The 19,095-nt window shown below is 38.8% G+C and overlaps 1 protein-coding gene across 1 annotated transcript; it reads right to left on the bottom strand.

Moving 5' to 3' along the window:
* Positions 1–15,179: 15,179 nt before the first annotated feature.
* SOSTDC1 (sclerostin domain containing 1) lies at positions 15,180–18,858 on the bottom strand. The gene is made up of 2 exons (XM_045007150.1): positions 18,540–18,858; positions 15,180–16,121 (listed from the first exon to the last, which is right to left on the bottom strand). The coding sequence occupies exons 1-2, from the start codon at positions 18,742–18,744 to the stop codon at positions 15,706–15,708; spliced, it is 621 nt and encodes a 206-aa protein (XP_044863085.1). The 5' UTR covers positions 18,745–18,858; the 3' UTR covers positions 15,180–15,705.
* Positions 18,859–19,095: the final 237 nt, after the last annotated feature.

Below are 19,095 nucleotides of genomic sequence, written 5' to 3'. Positions count from 1 at the left end.
TTACACTTCTGATTTTAAAGGGTTTGTGACTTCATACTCCAAGATCTTTTGGTGAAAGGTGCTATAGATGTGAAAATTATCAGTAGTGGTTCACTCATTTAAATAAATTGTGGTCCTGTTTCGGTCTACTTTAAGGGTCTGTGCAGTAGAGGTCACAGTGACCCTCATTCAGGTATTTAAACATCTTCAATCTAGCAGAGAAAGGTATAGCACGATCCAATGGCTGGAAGTTTAAGCAAGACAAATTCACAATGGAAATAAGTAAATTTGTAATAGTGAGAATAATTAGCCATTGAACAATTTACCAATGTTTATGGCAGATTATTGATCACTGACCATTTTAAAGTCAAGATTGGATGTTTTTCTAAAAGATATACTCTAGGAATTATTATGTGGGAGTTCTGTGGTCTGTTATACATGAGGTCACACTGAATGATCACAAATGGTGGCCCTTCTGGCCTTGGAATCTATGAATCTGAGTAGTTCTGCTGATGTCACATGCTTAAAGTTAATACATGCATGAATATTTGTAGGATTAGGTCTTTAAAGGGAATTTTAGGTACACACGTAATGCAGGATCTTCCCCTCTGTGTATAAAACACTACCTCACCTTCATTTTACTTTACATATTATATTTTTGCATGCCCAACAGATCTTACATATTTTACTATGTGATTATAATTTTTGTCCACCAAACTAAATGGTAGTGTAGGTACTGAATTTTGGTTAATTGGGGGAAAGAAAATTTCAAGTGTTTTTAAAAAAGAATTCACCAACTAGAGTGTAAATAGAGAACATAAAGTATTCTGACACAAATAGAAAGGAAAGTGTGAAATGTGGCATCTATGCACAGTGGAGTTTTTTTCATAACTACTTGCACTTCACTGTGCATAAGTGTTGAATGACATATGGCAAGTTCACCCATTGTGTTGCATTTATTTTATATCTCACCGTTAACTTTGTTTTAATTAGTTGTGGTAGATAAATTAAATTTGTTCTGGAGACAAACAAGGCTTACTGATATTTTATGCAAATATTCGAAAAAATAAGCAACCTGTTCATTTGATGTTTGACCTAAAATTACAAACATTTTAAAACCTGACCCCAAAGTGGTGCATTATGATTTAAATACCTTTTCAACTCCAATGGAAATTTTACACATTTACATCAAAATAATGTACTTACAATTTTAAGGTATAGATTTCAAGATGAAGTTGCTTTAAACTGAATTATTTTAAAATAAGACACTTTTTAGCATGTGTTCATCCAAGTTATCTTGACTTTCTAAGGTTTAAGACCTTAAACTTTCTTATTGTTTGTGTTTCGAGAGAGAGCTTGTGGGGTAGACCAGATCTTCTGAACACTTTTGGTCTTTTCAATTCAACATCCTAAAAATGTTCTTAAAATTTATCTTCTTTTGCTTGATATTACCCTGATACATAACACAGCATGGAATATACCAATGAAATCAAGCAGTAATAGGTTGCTTATATGGAGATGATGGAAACACTGTCACCTTTCACTAAATTTTGTTAAATCTCACTGTGCCTCAGGTCCCCATCTGTAACCTTATCCCCTCTTTTAAAGATTGTAATGTATTTCAAGCACTAGACTGGGACTCAGGAAATCTGAGTTAAATTTCTGACTTTGCCACAGACTTTTTTTTTTTAAATAACTTTGGGCAAGTCACTTGTAATTAGAAGTGGTTGCAAAACCTCAGCTTTTTAGTTTTTTGATGGAACAGATTTTTCACAACATTTTTTCCCTGTTTTTTCAACTCCCTCTCCTTAAAATCCCTGTTTGTGAAATTCACCCTGGTGCTGATGGCTGATGCCAGGAATGTCACATCACTTAATTCCTGCATAGGGGTTTCATGAGGATCAGTCAACTGAGCAGATGCATAGGTACCTGCATATTCCTGTGCCCTGCTAAACTGGTCTCTGTGACAGCTTGTGCCGGGCCAGTGTGGAAAGCTGCTTTTGCCTGGATTGAGTAGCCCTAGTAATCCAAGCAACTATGCAGAGGGGATATGAACACTATTCTAGTTTATATGATGGAATAGCAGCCACGGGGGCTGGGGTAAGAGGAAGTTGTGAAAAACTCAGCCCTGTGGCTCTGGGATGTGGGGTGGTAAGTTTCGCTTCACCACTCTAGGGAGGAAGGATGAGATAATGAAGGCACTGAACAGGGACTCAGGAAACCTAGGTTCAACTTCTGGTTCTGCTGCAGACTGGCCAGGTTACTCTGTGCCTAATTCTGTAGGGCTAGGCCAGATGTGTTCTGAACAGTAAAACTTCCTTTGCCTTTTTAGATCATAAGCTTTTCAGGGATGGGACTGTCTCTTACTATGTGTTTGTAAAGCACCTAGAACAATGGTGCATCTAGACACTGCCATCATATAGGTAATTATAATGAAATAATCTCAATGTTTTGTATATATCCAAACAGTTTCTCCTCTTTGTTTTTATATCCTCCAAGTTTAGATAGCCTTGCAAAAATGTTGCAAGTTGCTTGTGTTGTGTTTTTTGTGTATTGATAACTTGCTTAAGAATCCTTTGTTCACATTGTAATTTACTGAATTTGTTAAAATGTCAGATTCTTTTCTGCATCTTCCTACTTTGTACCCTTTAAACAATGCTTATAAAGAATAAAAAAATCATGTAAGCGATTAACTACCCATGCAAGTCTCTGGGCTCAATCCTTGTCTGTTTCAGAGCTATGCTCAGGCAGCACAGAAACTGAGGGGGCCAAGGGCAAAAATGTCTTTATACCATCTTTATATCCTTCAACAATCCTGGGGCTGTCAGGGAACCAGTTTGACCCCAGTATAATCTAAAGAAGCCTTAGTGATGCGTTAAGTTATGTCTTGTTTCAATGGCCCCTCCGAAATGGGTAGTTCCAGCAGCCAGTAATCACTAGGGCATCATTTGCTCCAGTTGTGACCCTGTCCTTCAACACAGCCTCTACCAACTACATTGACTTTACACAACTGGAGGATTCTCCTACCCACCTCTGCAAATTCTTGGTTGATCGCTAGTCTCTTAGGGATCATAGCCAGCTGTCATAAATGCAAGCAGCATTTAAACCAGGGGGCAGCAACCTTTCAGAAGTGGTGTGCCGAGTCTTCATTTATTCACTCTAATTTAAGGTTTCGCGTGCCAGTAATACATTTTAACATTTTTAGACGGTCTTTTTCTATAATAAGTCTAGAATATATAATTAAACTATTGTTGCATGTAAAGCAAATAAGGTTTTTAAAATGTTTAAGAAGCTTCATTTAAAATTAAATTAAAATGCAGAGCCCCCCAGACCGGTGGCCAGGACCCAGGCAGTGTGAGTGCCACTGAAAATCAGCTTGTGTGCTGCCTTTGGCACACGTGCCATAGGTTGCCTACCCCTGATTTAGACTATTATAACTTACATTTGGGCTGAAACTACTGTGGCTTGAGAAGCAGGAAACCAGTTATGGTGTCCTAATGACCCTTCTCTCCTGTGCAGAGCAGATCTCACAAGAATCTTGAAAAATCCTGTCTTTCTCTTCCTCAGTTTTGTGGTCATATGGGGATTGATCTGTCATTTTAGAAAATATTTCATTCCCTTTGGCAAGGAAGAGCTTTTAGGGAATCTTCATGGCAAAAAAAGGGTCTGTCTCCTTCACCTTGTTTTTATTTTTTTGTGGCGCCAGTAGAGCAGCCCTCCTGGAAGAGGAAGATAAAAGCTCCATTCTTTCCCTCCTTCAAGGCACTGAGGATGTTCTCCTTCAGCTTCTAGTCCCTTTTCTTTGTACTAAGACTCCTTTCTTCTGTTTGTGCACTCATCAACATGAATGTTATTTTTAGGAACTAACTTTATTTCCCCTCCCTGTCTTTCCTTTCTCAGAACATCAGGGAAACAATTTTGGTGTTTGTCCCTCATTACAGGGTTAAATTGATGACTGCATGCTGTAGTGTGGTCACAGCTCAGTTAAAGATGGGAGAAGAGTCAAACTGGCCAGATCCTTTGTCCCAGCACATCTACTCCAACCGCACAAAACAGACTTAAAGCCAGTTGAAATTGCCAGTTACGGATTCCATTCGTATAGGGGAATCTTCAATGGTGTGGAGCTGACATACCTGGCTATACCTAAGGAGAAAGCCTATGTTAAATTTAATCTCCTCCCACTCTCCTTTCAGCTCATGAACAATCACCTCTGATTAAAATAGGGTTTTCCTTTCCGTAAATGGATCCAGAGAGAGAACAGGTTTGTTAAGAGCAATCAAGCCAGACTCCTGAAAAAGACTGGCAGGACTTGGGAGGCACCAGCCGGCCCAGTGAAGATGCATTTAAAGAGTCACAGGTAAAACAATAGCACTTTTTTGGGAATAAACTGCGCAATATAAATGATTTATAGCACTGCCCTGGCAAGTGTCACTTGAGCCATGAGCTGCACCGACATAGGTTAATGCAGAGACAAGATTTCAGTTAAATTTCAGGAGCTGAAGTGAGAGATTTGGGATGTGTGCAGGATTTTGAAAGTTCTAATTCTTGTGTGCTTTCTTTTTCTGTATTTAATAAAAGTTTGGTTTTATGCATGGCCCCATAACATGCTCTGAGTCATTTCTTCACAGAATTACCAAGGTGCTCATGATTGAGGATACTGCTACTTACCTATCAGGGTATTGTAAAACTCAACTAATGTAAAAAACTTTTGTAGAGTCTTGGATGCAAGACCCCACAGAAGTGGGAAGTATTATTGGTATTTATTATTACATTGATAATATTGCTTCTAAGACTCTTGTTATATTAATAGTGTTCCTTATTCACCCTTAGTGTGCCAGAAATGTTCATCTGGGCTTCTTGGGGAATGCAGGAGGGACCATACTTGATTGGCCAGGAGGCACAAAAGGGATAACATTAATGTATAAAGTTACTACACAACAAACATGCTGGTCGCAACTAAATTGTCAGGGATCTAAAATGGCATCAGGTAAGGTGAGATTACAGCCAGAAGCAAATTGAGGCTGTATTCACCAGTCAGAGATCTGTTTGGTATGCTTTAAACAAAAGGGGGTATGTGGGTTTCTTTTACACTGTAACCCTTTTAACAGGTGCCTTGGGCAAAGTGAATTGACATAATGCCTGCCTTGTACATCTCTGATTTGTGAACCTTTTAATCTCTTTTAAAATGTTATTTTGGAGCTAACAAAGTGCTGGAATGACACTCCTAAAGACGGATAAATACAGCATAGACAGAAGCCGTGCTCTGCCCTGCCACTGCACCTCAGCCCTTTCTAGATGGTCCACTTCTAGTGGTGAAAGGGGGAGTTCAGTCTTTCAATCCTTTTTGGTCCTAGGCTTGTCTGCCAAGAGTTTCAACAAGTTACCAATTTTTCCCAATTTCAGTGGCTAACTGTCCCTAGCAGTTGTACAGAGATTGTGACCCATATCCTGGAAAGTATTTTTGGACTCCTAACATCCATTGAAATCTGTGGAAATTAGCCTAAATACATTTCAGGATCTGGGCCTATGAACTTATTTAACACAGACTCCACTGAACAACCATCAGATAATTACTTTTATTCACTACTGATCTGCTAGAAACAAACCAATGACTTAGTGAGAAATGCTCTGTATCCTATTATCAGTTCTCTGAGATATCCAGTCCCCTATTCTTCCATTTTATGCACTTAAAACATTTTTTTATATTCATCTCTATCTGTATCTCCTGCTTCCATTTAAGTTCTGGCTTTTGAAACACTAAACATTTTTGAGAATACAGGATCCAGTTTTTCTTCAATACAATTTAGAAACTTGTTAATCTGTTTAGACAGAGTGGAGGAATGTGTAAATTTTCCACTACATTGAACGAGAATCCAAATGGCAAGCCAACGATGGGGACATCTGTCAAGAAAGAAGGGGGAAATTTTGTCGTCAGCAGCTACTTGTAAAAATGTGGAGGTGGTCAGATTTGTAGGATGTCTGCAGTATTTGAATAGATTAAAAATCCCAACAAATGTTAAGTTTTAAGGGACGTTCCAGACAGCTATGTAGATGGATTATATAATTAAGGTTTTTTGTGTTTAAAAAAAAATAATCAGAGAATAATTAAGCAAATAAAAACTGGAATGTTATACTTAACACTTGCCCTAATCTTGGCAGTGGATCTTGCAAACACATTTTATTTCCTTGGGAAGGGGTATCAAGATACATGAGTATAGATATGAAACACATGAAAGAAAGAGAGAGCATGGTTTATAGAACTTGAAGATTTTCTGTGGATGATTTCCTAATCACCTTTCCTAATAAAACTTGGTCACAACATTTTATTATGAATTTATAATTTTGTAAGGGTAGCACTGATCTTTTTGATAAACATCACTACATTCCTCTGGATGAGTATGGGCTAAATTTTCCCATGGGAAAAACCTGGGTATGAGGTAGAGTGACAGGGTTCTGAGAACTCTGTAAATATGAACTTGCAGAGTTTCTGCTGTGTTCTCCCCTTAGGGAGAGAGGTGTATGGCCACATGGAGGAGGCAGGGGATGTGTCTTTGCCACAGGGTGGTACATGAGGATCTGTGAAGATATCAGATCCCAGTGGCTCCTTGGCTTTCTCCACAGCATTGTAGCATGGCTGAGTGGGACTCCATGCTTGGCATACATGCTGTGGCTATGCACTGCCCTCCATGTCAAGGTGTGGGGTGGGGGGGATAGAAGTTGTAGAGATAGAACTAGGAGCAGGATTAATTCCTGTGTATATTTCCACCTGAAAACCACAGGGTCCTGAGGAGAGCATACCATGTACATTGGCTGCACTCTGGTTCTGCCACCTGCTGGTTAGCACCCTCAAAATCCAGTGGAGCCTCAGTTTCTCAGTGTTCAAGTGAAGAAGTTCTGATGGTCTTGGAAAAGGGAAGGAACATACAATCTAGCTCCTGCAGTCCTCCATGTATTGTGCTTGGGCCCTTCCTGACACAATTTCCACGCCTTTCCTCTGCTCTGTGACATGCCAGTGGAGAAACATCTCACCAAGTCAAGTTTTTAAACTTACAACACTGTGATATTAAAGAAAATGGCCTTGTTAAAGTTTCTCCGGCAGTGTAGTATCTGTTGGCCAAACATCAGGTCCATATACAAGAAAGTGATAATGGGTCATCAGAAGGTGCTTTGGGAGCACAAAATTGGATTGAAAATCCAACTTCAAAGCAGGGTTTTCTTATACAAGAATATTCAAAAGATCGCTGCAGGCCTGTTTTCAAAATTCTGTAGAGTGAACATTTGGTGGTACCAAATACTGATGATGACATCCTCACATTAGTGTTGGAAATGCAAGGAGTCCTTTGGTGCATGATTGGAAGTGCCCAATGGTATGTACACTTTGGAATGAGGTAGTATTATGTGTAATTTTCAGCTTATACTATGATGGTAGACTGATTCAGTGGGCAAGGTAACTCGTTCTCACAAGACATTGGTTCTTTAAGATTTATGACTGCACCTGAGAATTTTTGCTCAATGGAAAGAGCAACAGCACCAAATGTGAGTGTGCTGCTGCAATAGTCTTTTAGGAATCACAACATTTGAGAATGTAGCATTTTCAAGATATTTTAAACATTTATTGTTATTTACAAAACAAAAAACAACACATTACTGATAAGAGTTAATATTGAAACTATGTTGCAATAGACTGCAGATAACACTCCAAAGCAATATTAGTTTCCTTACAAAAATTCTACTTTTCTTAACAAAATCAAACATGATCATATCTGGAAACAAACCGTGAAGAGATTCAAACTGTTCCCTGCTGCTATATAATCCTTCATCGCTTCCTATGACTCCACCCAAATTGCCCTCTAAAATTTGAAAAATGTATGTGCAAGGGTCAAAAACACAAATGCATGCCTGAGATCAATTTATATTTATAAATATTTAAAACAATTTAAAACTAAGCATGTTACACATGTGAACACTACTATGTATAAATGTGGGCAGTTATAGAAAACAGATAAGTGCTGGGGAAGAAAGGAAAAAAACAAGTAATCCTTCCCTGTGCCAAAACATAAAACACTGCATCTTGCCATTTTAGAAACAGTTGCCATGGTTCAGAGCATTTCTCCATCCCAGCTTAATGCCCAGGGAGTCTGAACAAGAGCTTCTTCAACTTGTCAAATATATAGGCAACAAATAGCTTAATCTTGCTTCAGACAGGGTTAAAAACAACAGTCCTCACTTTACAAAATCTCTCAATATATAATCCTTCACATTGCTTCCTGTTCCTGTGGTCCTGCTGGACAAGCACTTCTTGTTCTTCCTAAGCCTCTTCCTTCAAGTTTCCACAGTTTCCATGTGTAAAGCACAGTTTCCATGATTCAGTGAACCCCTCTTTTGCCTACTTTAGCATGGGATAGCACAGGGGTCAGCAACCTTTCAGAAGTGCTGTGCTGAGTCTTCATTTATTCACTCTAATTTAAGGTTTCGCTTGCCAGTAATACATTTTAACATTTTCAGAAGGTCTCTTTCTATAAGTCTATAATATATAACTAAACTATGGTTGTATGTAAAGTAAAAAATGTTTAAGAAGCTTCATTTAAAATTAAATTAAAATGCAGAGCCCCCCGGACTGGTGGCCAGGACCCAGGCCGTGTGAGTGCCCCTGAAAATCAGCTCGTGCGCCACCTTCAGCGCGCGTGCCATAGGTTGCCTACCCCTGGGATAGCACAAACTGGTTTATGTTTTTATTAGGTATCTTTGTAATTTCCCCACTAACTGCCCCCCCCAATCACTCCTCACTAACATAAATCAGATATGGAACTTCTAGGCCAAACTAGATAATGAGTTCTCATCTCAGTTACCATAATTAAAAAAATAATAATGTATTCACTCTACTGAAAAGGAGACTGAAATATCTCCAAGCAGAAAAATATGAACCAGGGTGCTTTAGTGAATATGGCTGAAAAGAGCTAAGTGCTTTAGCCATGGGAGAAACAGGTGTCTTTATTTGAAAGGCAATAATACAGTTACTGTAGGATTACTGAAACATAGCAATAGAATTCAAAATGGAACAAGAAAAAATATATAGACAAGGTAATCAAGAACATAAAATTAACATTTTATTTTATATAATATTATTCCTTAATAGGTAATATTGTTGATGTGACAGCAAGTGGCTTCCTCAATGCCTAGTAAGCGCAGCAAGTTTATAGAATATTCTGGTATAAATCTCTCTTACAGTGAAGCAGATATTGATACCTATCTGTATATTGTGTAGTACTTTATTCCACAAACAGCTCCACTGAAATCAATAGAACTGGTTCTCATTTACACGAAGACATCTTTACACCACTCTGGCAGTTTAAAGAAGCCTTAAAATGGGTATAAATTACATTTACCCATTGTTACATGTATGCAGTGTTACATTACCTATTGAAGTTTTATGTGTGTGTCAACTATGTGTTTTTAAAAATGAATTATATATTTACATGTTTGTGGAGATTTTTTCAGAAATTTGGTAATACATTTAGAAATATTTCAAGTAATAGTTTGTGCTGTATTGCATGATCAGCATTAATTAAGAAGGGAAAGTAGAATAATTACTTGTAACTGGAAGTCTTGAAGAAGATTTTCCAGGTGGTTGGCAATATAACTTACAAAAACGGTCAGAGTAGGGAGGAACTAATGTGTCAAGACAGCTCAGATGTGAAATGATCTGAATGGTTGGATGTCTTTCAGAAAGGTGCTCAGGCAGGTTTCTTGTTGTGGGGATGATGTGCAAGTAAAATGAACAAATCTAGTGACAGAATGTCTGCTTGACTCATAAATCTGTAGACAACTTCCAATTTTAACCCGGAGCTATATTTACATGTATGTCAATGAAATTAAAATCAAAGCCCCCTGCTTGGCCTACGGGAAAGGAAATGCATCATGAGAACAGAATGCTTTCCAGCACTGAAGGCTCCTTATAATTTTCCACTAAACACCTCCAGGTTAATACTGTAGCAACAAGAATCCCACAGTGGAATGTGTTGAACAGTCCCTTTGTGATTAATGCTGTACCTCTTCAGGAAGGATGTAAAGGTCAAGTTTAGGAGGACTACAGTGATTTACTAACAGAAATCTGGTAGCTATTTCCAGGGGTATTATTCAAAAGTCTGCTTTATTTCCAAATAACTGACTGAACTTGGATTTGGCACTTCTGATTTCAAGGCTGCTGGCGAGGAAGGAACAATGGGTATGTGACTATTACTAAAAAGTGAATAAATAGACTTCTTAAAGGCCTTTCTAATCTTTGACCCACAAGAGTCATACACTTTTGACCTCCAAAATGGAGAATGCTCTAATGACACCCCCACGTCACCCCTGCAATTCCACAGCATTCCTTTTCCTCTGAGTAGTTACAGTGCTATCAAAACAATCAACATCTGGTTTCTAATGATGTCTGTGGAAAATTGATTCTCATTCATTATAAATCAATTTGCCCCTTTGCTGTGGGCTACTGTCATCAACAGGAAAGTAATGAAATAATAATCTATCTTACCCAATTGTACTGAACTTGTTCAGTTTTAATTTTCAAAAGATGAAAATATCAGGCTTTTTAAAAATATTTTTTTGAAAATACTAGATTTTAAATGTAAAACACTTGCTTTTTCTAGAGATTGGATTGCAGAGGACCCACATTTCATCAGAATGGAGATATCTTCCTTTGTCTTGTGACTGGTTGTCCATCAATCAGGAGGGCAGACACAAATATTTATTTACCCTCTGAATAGAAGGCACTGAGATGAAAGATATCACTTTACACTATAGGCTGATGTTACAATAACTACAGAGAAACACTATTTTCAGAAGCCCCGGGCCTCCGCACACCACCCATTGAGGAGAATATTATATAGACAGGTTCTATATGTTCTGTAGAAGAAAATTCACTATCTATTCATGTAACAATGACCTAATCTGCCTTTACATTGTATTTATTCAATACATTTACAAGTTTCTTTTATCTGTTTACATTACTAAGTTTTCAATGAAAATATTCAAGGTCTGTCCTAAAGCAACAGAGACTGAATGAATCTGACTTAATATAATATTATTTATCAGCTATTAAATTATGTCAATTCCATTTTTGAACGTCAGTATTTGTTTCATTTAACTATAACAATATGGCTTCAAGAGCTAAATATCAACAGAGTGGCCCAGATCATACCACTGCATCCTCACAGGGAGGGGAATCTCCATATCTGGAAGAGGGAAGACGCTGACTCTACATCATTGTTTCCTCATCATCTGAAACCTATGGATTGGGCTCTGTGCATTCAAGTTCAGCATGAGGAGAAGGGACTGAAACTATATAGGCCAGAGGGAGATGCAGGCAGGCTGGAGCCAAGAGGTGGGTGGGAATGACACACATTGCCCTGTATAGCCCCATGAATGGTGATTCCCCAGAAAAAGTGAATACAGCTCAGGTCTCTAGTTATTCTTTCCTCAGAACTCCCATGGCTAAGGGAGATGCAAAGCCAGAGAGCAAAGGAGGGCCTGCAATGCTCAGAGGTGAAAGTAAGCCGGCGCAGCCCGGTACGGCATACTGGCTCCGGACAAGACCAGCTGGTGATTTAAAGGGCCCAGGGAATTTAAAGGCCTCGCCTCTTCGGGTTGAGGCCACGCCTCTTCGAGTTGAGGCCACACCCCCTGCTCAGGACTCCAGAGTACCAGTAAGTCCTTTGTTACTTTCACCCCTGGCAACGCCAGAGCCACTGCAGATACACAGAGACTCTACTAGGATGTCATTGGCCTCCCTCAGGTTCCTGGAGATCTACCAAATTTGAGGGTAGACCCCATTGTCTTTTCTGGGGGGAGAGGAGCCAAACCACATTTCCCTCAGCAAGACACTGTGAAGGGATCCTCATAGAAATTTCTCTGTTCAGAATCATCCATCCCTCTAAGCCCCCTGTACGTGTTACTGCAAGAACAGATGATCTGGTGTAAAGTTACTAACAGTATTCTTAAGAATAGAATCATTACTAAAGTTATATTTTATTTTTACAACTAAAATTCACTGTGCTTAAAGGGGAGCTAAGACTAGGACGTGATAGTCATGCCCTTTTTTATTATTGTTATGGGCATTGTACTCCAATCAGGTTAGAGTCAAACTCACTGCATGTGTAAGTGGACATGCTTCCATTGAGTAACTCCAGACTTCGACTGAGTTCAAAAGAGTTGTGCCAGTTTATACGGCAGTTGAAGTTAGTTAATTATCTTAATCCTCAGTGCTTTTTCATCTTGAGTGATGGCTTGTCTACATCATGCGACAATGCACACTAGAGGAGTGTGAATTCTAAATCACATCAACGTGTTGCACACTAACTGGCTTATGTAGACTTTGCTGGTGCGCACTAAAAGTTCAGGGTCTACACAGGGCAGTTAGTGCACAATGCATCAGTGTGCTTTAGAAATCATGCTCTTCTAGAGTGGATTGCTGTGCCATGTAGACAAGCTCTAAATGTCTAAAGATTAGTTTGAAGAATGGATACATTTGTTGGCATTTGGAAAAGCCTTACTCATAAAAATGAAAGAAGATAAATTCTGTATTATGTTAAAGACTTGGATTTGATCTATCAGTGGGGTTGTAATCTATGAGAGCCCCTTCTGCATATTTATAGATTTGTCATACAACATTCCTGTGAGATAGGAAAAGAATATAATTCCCATTTTACAGAAGTTCCAGATTTTCCCACCCTCACTCATGTTGAGTAGCATTTTGTCTCTTGATTAGTCACATTGACTTAATTGATGAGTAAAGTACCATTCAACCTGAATGAAGGTGGCAGAATTGCCCTTGCTCACACCAGATTCTGTAATTCTAAAACCTGGAATTGACCTTCAATTGCTAGAATCCCAGCCCAGTTTCAACCACAAGACCATCCTTCTTTCGTTTAATGGATTAGTAACTCAATTGATCAGGGAATAGGTAATAGAACACACACAGCCTGTTTGTGTTGGCTGCATGTAGTGATTGATGGCTATTTTGTGTCCCCTGTGAAATGTGTTGATGGTTTTTGTTTAGTTCCTAGTCTCAACATGACCAAAAACTGTGCAATAACAAAAAACACTTAACTTTTTGGTCCTGTCTACACAAGACCTCCTTGTCTTCCCCTAAACTGGTCCTGAAAATAGTTTAGCTGCAGCATAAAGAGAATAAAATAATTTTCAACATCATTACAAAAAGGGTGTTAGAAACTTGATAGACCATAATGCCAGACATTTGCTGGGTACGGTTTTTCCTGTCTATACATTTTAAGCATCAATTGGGTAGGACCCAAGGGAGATCAGTTGCTGACAACACTGTCAGCAAAGAGCTATTGTCCTTGTGTAGACATGGTGAAGAAGACAAAGACTGAATTTGAATGGAGACTGAACTGCCCTCTCAGTGCTAGAGGTAGTTCTTCCTAATAAGGTTGAAACCCCTTAGCAGGAAGGCACGGTGAATGAAGCATGATATAATGCTGCCCAGGCTATATGTGTTTTGTGGAAAAACATTTTGTCATTTACATTAAAACCCATTCTTCATGCCATTCTTGTAGTGTGTACGGGCCTTAAACTGGATGTAAATGAAGGATTATTTAAGCTGCCAGAGTGGTGTGCAGAGATTTTGGTATAAATGAGATTCAGGCCCTCAGTCTCCAGGCCAATTAGTCTGGCATTTCCATGATCTCCCAAAATTAGTTTAAAGAAAACAATGTGGGTTATTAATTTATGTATTTTTTCCTTAAATATATAACACGGTGTGTTCTATAGGATGATAGATTTCATCTTTTTCTCTTTCCATTTCCAAAGTTAAGGTGATAACACCATAGGAAGAAAAGCACAACTACAAGAACATTTTCCCTTTTTTTTCTCATACATAATATTACTTTCATATGTGTTCTTAAAAAAATTAGGTAAGGGGAAGCAGATGTAATTAGAAAGACTTTTGCAATGTGTCATTAAAATCTGGTTTCCTAGCTGCCAAATTGTGGCATGCATTTTTAAACAGAGCTCTTGTGAGGAGTTCTGCTTTAAAAATGGTGGCACAATACAGTTCTTGGGCCTTATTAATTTAAAATGTAAGGTGGACTGATAGAAATATTCTGTCAAAGAGGAGTTTTGTACAGCATACTTTATTAGGGCCAGATTCTCCATTGCTCTGTTCCTTGGGTAGCCATTTACATCAGTGCTAAGAGGGTGTAAAATGCTACCAGTTAAGAATGATGCAGTAGGTTGGGGAATCTAGCCCTTACTGTTTACCCCAGTACAGAGTAGCCATTGAGTACAAATATTGATGAAAATCATCTCAATCTTAATACAGTCTGAATGATGAACAACAGATGATTCCCAGTCTATGTTGAAAAATTGACTGCTTACAACATATTTCACAACATTTGGTGAATAATGTGTAGGATTAAATTGTGTTTAGAAGAAAGATTATATTGATTACTATTTTAACCATAAGTTTGTAACTTGATAATCATTAATGGAAAAATATAAATAAATTGGGGTGGTTTTATTAGCTTGTAAAACCTCCCAAATATATATTTCTTTTCTACAATGTACACATTGAGAATTGTTAAATATGAGCCTGGTTTGGACCACTAATAAGCACCAGCTGTTAGATGGTCACATAAGACTTCTACAAGCCAACCACTGAAAGGTTATTTTTATGCTAAATATTGCTGCCAGACTTTTTATGGCACTTGCCTTAAATCAAGTAGTGTAAAACATCCCACTTTATTAGATTGCATGCCATGATTGTCAAAAATGTGTCTTTTCATACATGTTAGAACCCCAAAGACGATACATCTTTATAGCAGTTTATTTTGAAAAAAAAAAAAAGAGAGAGAGAGAGAGAAATGGATGAATTTGAAAGGAAGTTGGATCTATCTTTCAATTGCACACTTTAAACAAAAATAATACAGAGCTTATGATGTACAAAATTGTTTTTAAAATGTTACTTGCAAAATAAAACCCCAAACTATTAATGTTCAGAATGAAATATATATATATGTACCAAGAATGCGAAAACATCTATTTTACATTATCTTCAAAATGTATATTCTAATCCAGTCACAAATCATAGGAAAATACTTTGATACATGGAAAAAGCTATAAAACATAAGATGAACATTTTGAAAAAAAATTACATGTAAAAAGCTCATTAAATAATTACAGTGACAAATAAATAGTTTATTCAGTTTTACTTTTCAATTGCTGCCATGCATATTTTAGTTTTTGGTAGACAGAAGAAAGAGATCAGCATGCAAGATATTGTTTTGTTAGAATGAAACTGCCAACAGTTACTGGTTGCTGCTTTTAAGCAGATGTGCCAAAAGTTCATAAAATATTATTCGGAAGGCAAGAGACATTTGATAATCAACTGTTCATGTGAAAACTCACAACAAAGCACCTTTCTAAAAAATAAAATTTCAGTGAATGTTCATGGGAACAATTCTTTGCCTCCACACCTCAAAAAAATGTAAGACTTCATTGTGTGAGGTTGGAAGGCTTGTGGTACTGCCCATCTAGAGCATTTGGAAAATCACCAAAAAGGTCCATATGCACAGAATGCCGTTTTGAGCTTGGTCAAAGCAATGCACTGTAAAGTGAGAACACAGCAATGGCAGACTTGTCTTTTAAGCAGTCAGATCTGTAAAGAAGATGGTTACAGATGAGTTCAGTTTTGGGGGAAGGGTTGCCTGACTTCTAACTTGAGCTGTGCTTGCTGGATTTACTGGCTCTTTTTCTCTCTTTGTGATGCTGGGTGGGCTTTGCCTGAGAGGTTCCCTCAAAATTGTGGCTGGACTCGTTGTGCTGCCTGGTGTACCTCTTGCATTTGCAGGCTGTGACCACGGTTATTTTGTAGGTTCTTGTACTTCCATCTTGACACTGGAGCTGGATCCTCTGTGTGCGAGTTTTGTCATTGACACATCTCCACTCTTGGGAGCGCCTTCTGCTCCAGTACTTGGTTCCATAACCTCCCCCAATCCAGTTGGGAAGCACTGGCAAAGGGAGGCACTCACCAGCACACACAAGCTCTTTCAAAGGATTTATGCTGGTACACTGCCCATCTGAAATGTACTTGGTGGATCTCAGTTCCCGGCAGCCAACTTGAACGCGATCTGCAGAACGCACAGAACAATGAACATTGAGACTCATAAAGAAAAGATTTCCCATGCCAACCTTCAGACTCCAACTCATTTTCAAATGATCACAGCATGCATAGTAATTGATGACAGAGGCTTAGACTATAAGCTTTTGGGGATGATCTTTAATTATATATGTATAAAGTGCCTAACACAACAGGGCTTTGATCCATGATGGGACCCTCTAGGTGCTATCACAATACAAATAACGATATTTATGTCATAGCACTGCAGGAGCTATATAGTCACAATAGAGGAGGCAATTTCATTCTAAACCCCCTTGGTCAGGTGCATGCAGGAAAAAAATGCCGTGGGGCTGAAATGTCTCTTGCTTGTTCTTAGAAGGAATTTGCTCTGGGATGTTTGGTAAAACTCTGTTTGACCATTAGTGTGATAAATAGTGGGTTTAGGATTTTAGAAAATATTCTAATGCATTTGAATAAAGAATTGTTTTATTTTAAATCTTTATATTTGCTATGGATTTAGTATCCAGTGAAGGCTAGTGTTCTGAAGAAAAACTTTTAAAAATAATAAAAGTTGTAAGTGTTTGAAAAATATGTTTTGCACATGATGTTCAAATTTTTAACCATGTACACTGGTCATTTTGCCTTAAGGATAACATATGAGTCTGTGCAGTATTCCTTATACAGTACTTCTTATACCTAATAGAGGTAATGCTGCAAATCCTGAGGCCACTTTATTTGTCTAGGTAAGCTAACATGGTATAAAGGTGCAGAGCTGCAAATATAGGCATGTTTGTACCTGCTATTATGTGCAGCTCTGCTCACTGCAATAAACACAACTGTTAGTTCAGTAATTACACTTAGACATGAAGGTAATATAATATGCAATCCTTCACTGGCTCTTCCCTTCCTCTTTCTCAAGGAAATGTGCAGTGGAGATTGTACACATATTATACAAGAGGGCGGGCTCACAATTGATGCTTTTAAAAATAGAAGTAATAATCACTAGAATGATACCTTAGAGTACAAATAGAAGGGTTTGAAGGTACCTCACCCCATTAGTTACAAGATACTTCTGTTTTGGTTTGGTTTTTGAATCAAACTCTAATCAGAGACAGTGAGTTAAGACAACAATCTCTCCTTGTCCCTTTCCCCACTGCTTGCAAGGTGCACAGTCCAGGGGGATTAGGAATTTGACTGTTCTGGATAGATGATTTACAAAAGGACTGGTTTCTGGACTGCTTGACTCGCCTGAATGATTCAAGCTTACCTTCTTCCCTGCAGCTGCGCTCAGGAATGTACCTGGAAGCAGCTGATCACAGCTTTGATTTGTCTTGCCTTCTGTTTTTATGTATATACAGGTTCAGCTTTTCCGTAGTGACAGTTCATTGACAATGAATACCTACTGGGCTGCTCCAGTAATCTCATAATGAGGAGACATTTCCTGTGCAGTTAAACCACCCATATTCATAAAAGCTGACACGTCTTGGCTTTGCTGAAGGATATTGCCATCAGTTTTTGCCTTTGCTTTCCAGCAATGATGCTGTTCTTACTGAATGAATGTGGGTCGGTTTTTCATTTTAGCTTAATGAAGTGGGGATGGGAGGGAACGGATCAAGCCAGAAAAAGGTTTCCACATCCGCAGAGTATCTATCGGACCCTTTATACATATAATTCAGCAGGGATGAAAAAAATCCCATAACATTAAAAAAAAAAGTAAGTTGGAGCAGAGATCACAGGTAGGTTGTGAACCTGTTTGTTTACTTTGGCTAGAGGCGTTAAGCAGGTAAGTGCTAAACCAGGAAGTGAAAAACAAAAATCTGGAACAAAATCAAAAGCTTTTTGTCTGGAAGAGTTACATTTCTGAAGTAGCCCAGAGAGGGCTACTACACTGAAAGCCAGACTGAGTGAGCTAAGAAAGTGAGCACATTTAAAATGTCATTTCCCCCATTTTCTTTACCTTCCTCCTCTTTTCTATTGCAGCAGCATCAAAAACTGAGTTCCCAGTTTAAATGACTGCATCTGAGATACAGTTAATCACGTGATGCCCCATACAAGTTGAGAGTGAAGTTGGTCGGTGTGTGTCCGGAGGGAGTAAAGAACTAACAGAACATATGTTCCTTGAATCCCTAGATTTAAGTTTAGATTTTATTTTCCTTGACGTATCGCCAGAGTGATGGAACCTGCAGGGATAAAGCGTGTTCAGGCAAAGCCAGAATGCCATGCTGAGTGTGTAGCTCTGGGTAGTAACAAATCCAGCGGGTTTTTGTTCAATTACCCCTAGGAAAACGTGCTCATTGACAAATGCGCGGTGCTTCCTGAAAACTGGACATGGGTTCGAAAAGAAAAGCAGGGCTACATTGGTTAGGCATAACCCCACCCTACAATAGGTGAAGCAAGGGATGGGAAACGCTACAAGTGAAACACTTACTGTTCCGATCTAATCCAGTGCTGCCGTAATGCCTGCCTCCGTTTCTGGCTTGGTTCAGCGTGCTGTTGCTGCTGGGGCTCGCTGGAACAGGTTTGACCACATGTGTATAAAGGATCTCTGTGGCATCATTCTTGAAAGCCAAACAGCTTTTCATGAAGACGCAGGCTAGGAGAAAGCCGAAGAAGTGAATGGCAGGGAGAATCATGGTTGATTCGGTTTCTGTCTGACCGCGCTGGGTGAATTCCTTTTCTTCAGCTTCTTCCCTGTAACTCTGAAATGCCTCTTGAAGGTTTCCCTTATATATCCACAGAGGCTTGGCACTCAGGCAGGTGTAAAATTGTGGATTGATTCGGAATGAAAACATAGAGAAGGGGTGGGATCCCTACCCGAGCCCTCAAAGACATTTTACCAATCGAAAAGAAGACTGCAGTAAAGGAGGAGTCTGCTTACACTAATTGCAGGATTCCTAGTTGGGGCTTTGAGGGTGTCAGGAAACTGTATGGCAGCAGGCAGACTGAGGTAGAGACTGCAGGCTCTGTTCTGCCATTCCAAGTCC

The sequence above is a fragment of the Mauremys mutica genome, chromosome 2 (genome assembly GCF_020497125.1).
Source record: "Mauremys mutica isolate MM-2020 ecotype Southern chromosome 2, ASM2049712v1, whole genome shotgun sequence".
Classification (NCBI taxonomy): domain Eukaryota; kingdom Metazoa; phylum Chordata; order Testudines; family Geoemydidae; genus Mauremys; species Mauremys mutica.
This window is presented reverse-complemented; position numbering and strand designations above follow the sequence as displayed.

Coding starts and splice junctions, on each gene's coding strand:
- SOSTDC1 (XM_045007150.1), bottom strand. CDS start 18,744: ATGATTCTCCCTGCCATTCACTTCTTCGGCTTTCTCCTAGCCTGCGTC. Junction 16,122..18,539: donor CACTGGATTAGATCGGAACA/GTAAGTGTTTCA, acceptor TGCGTTCTGCAG/ATCGCGTTCAAGTTGGCTGC.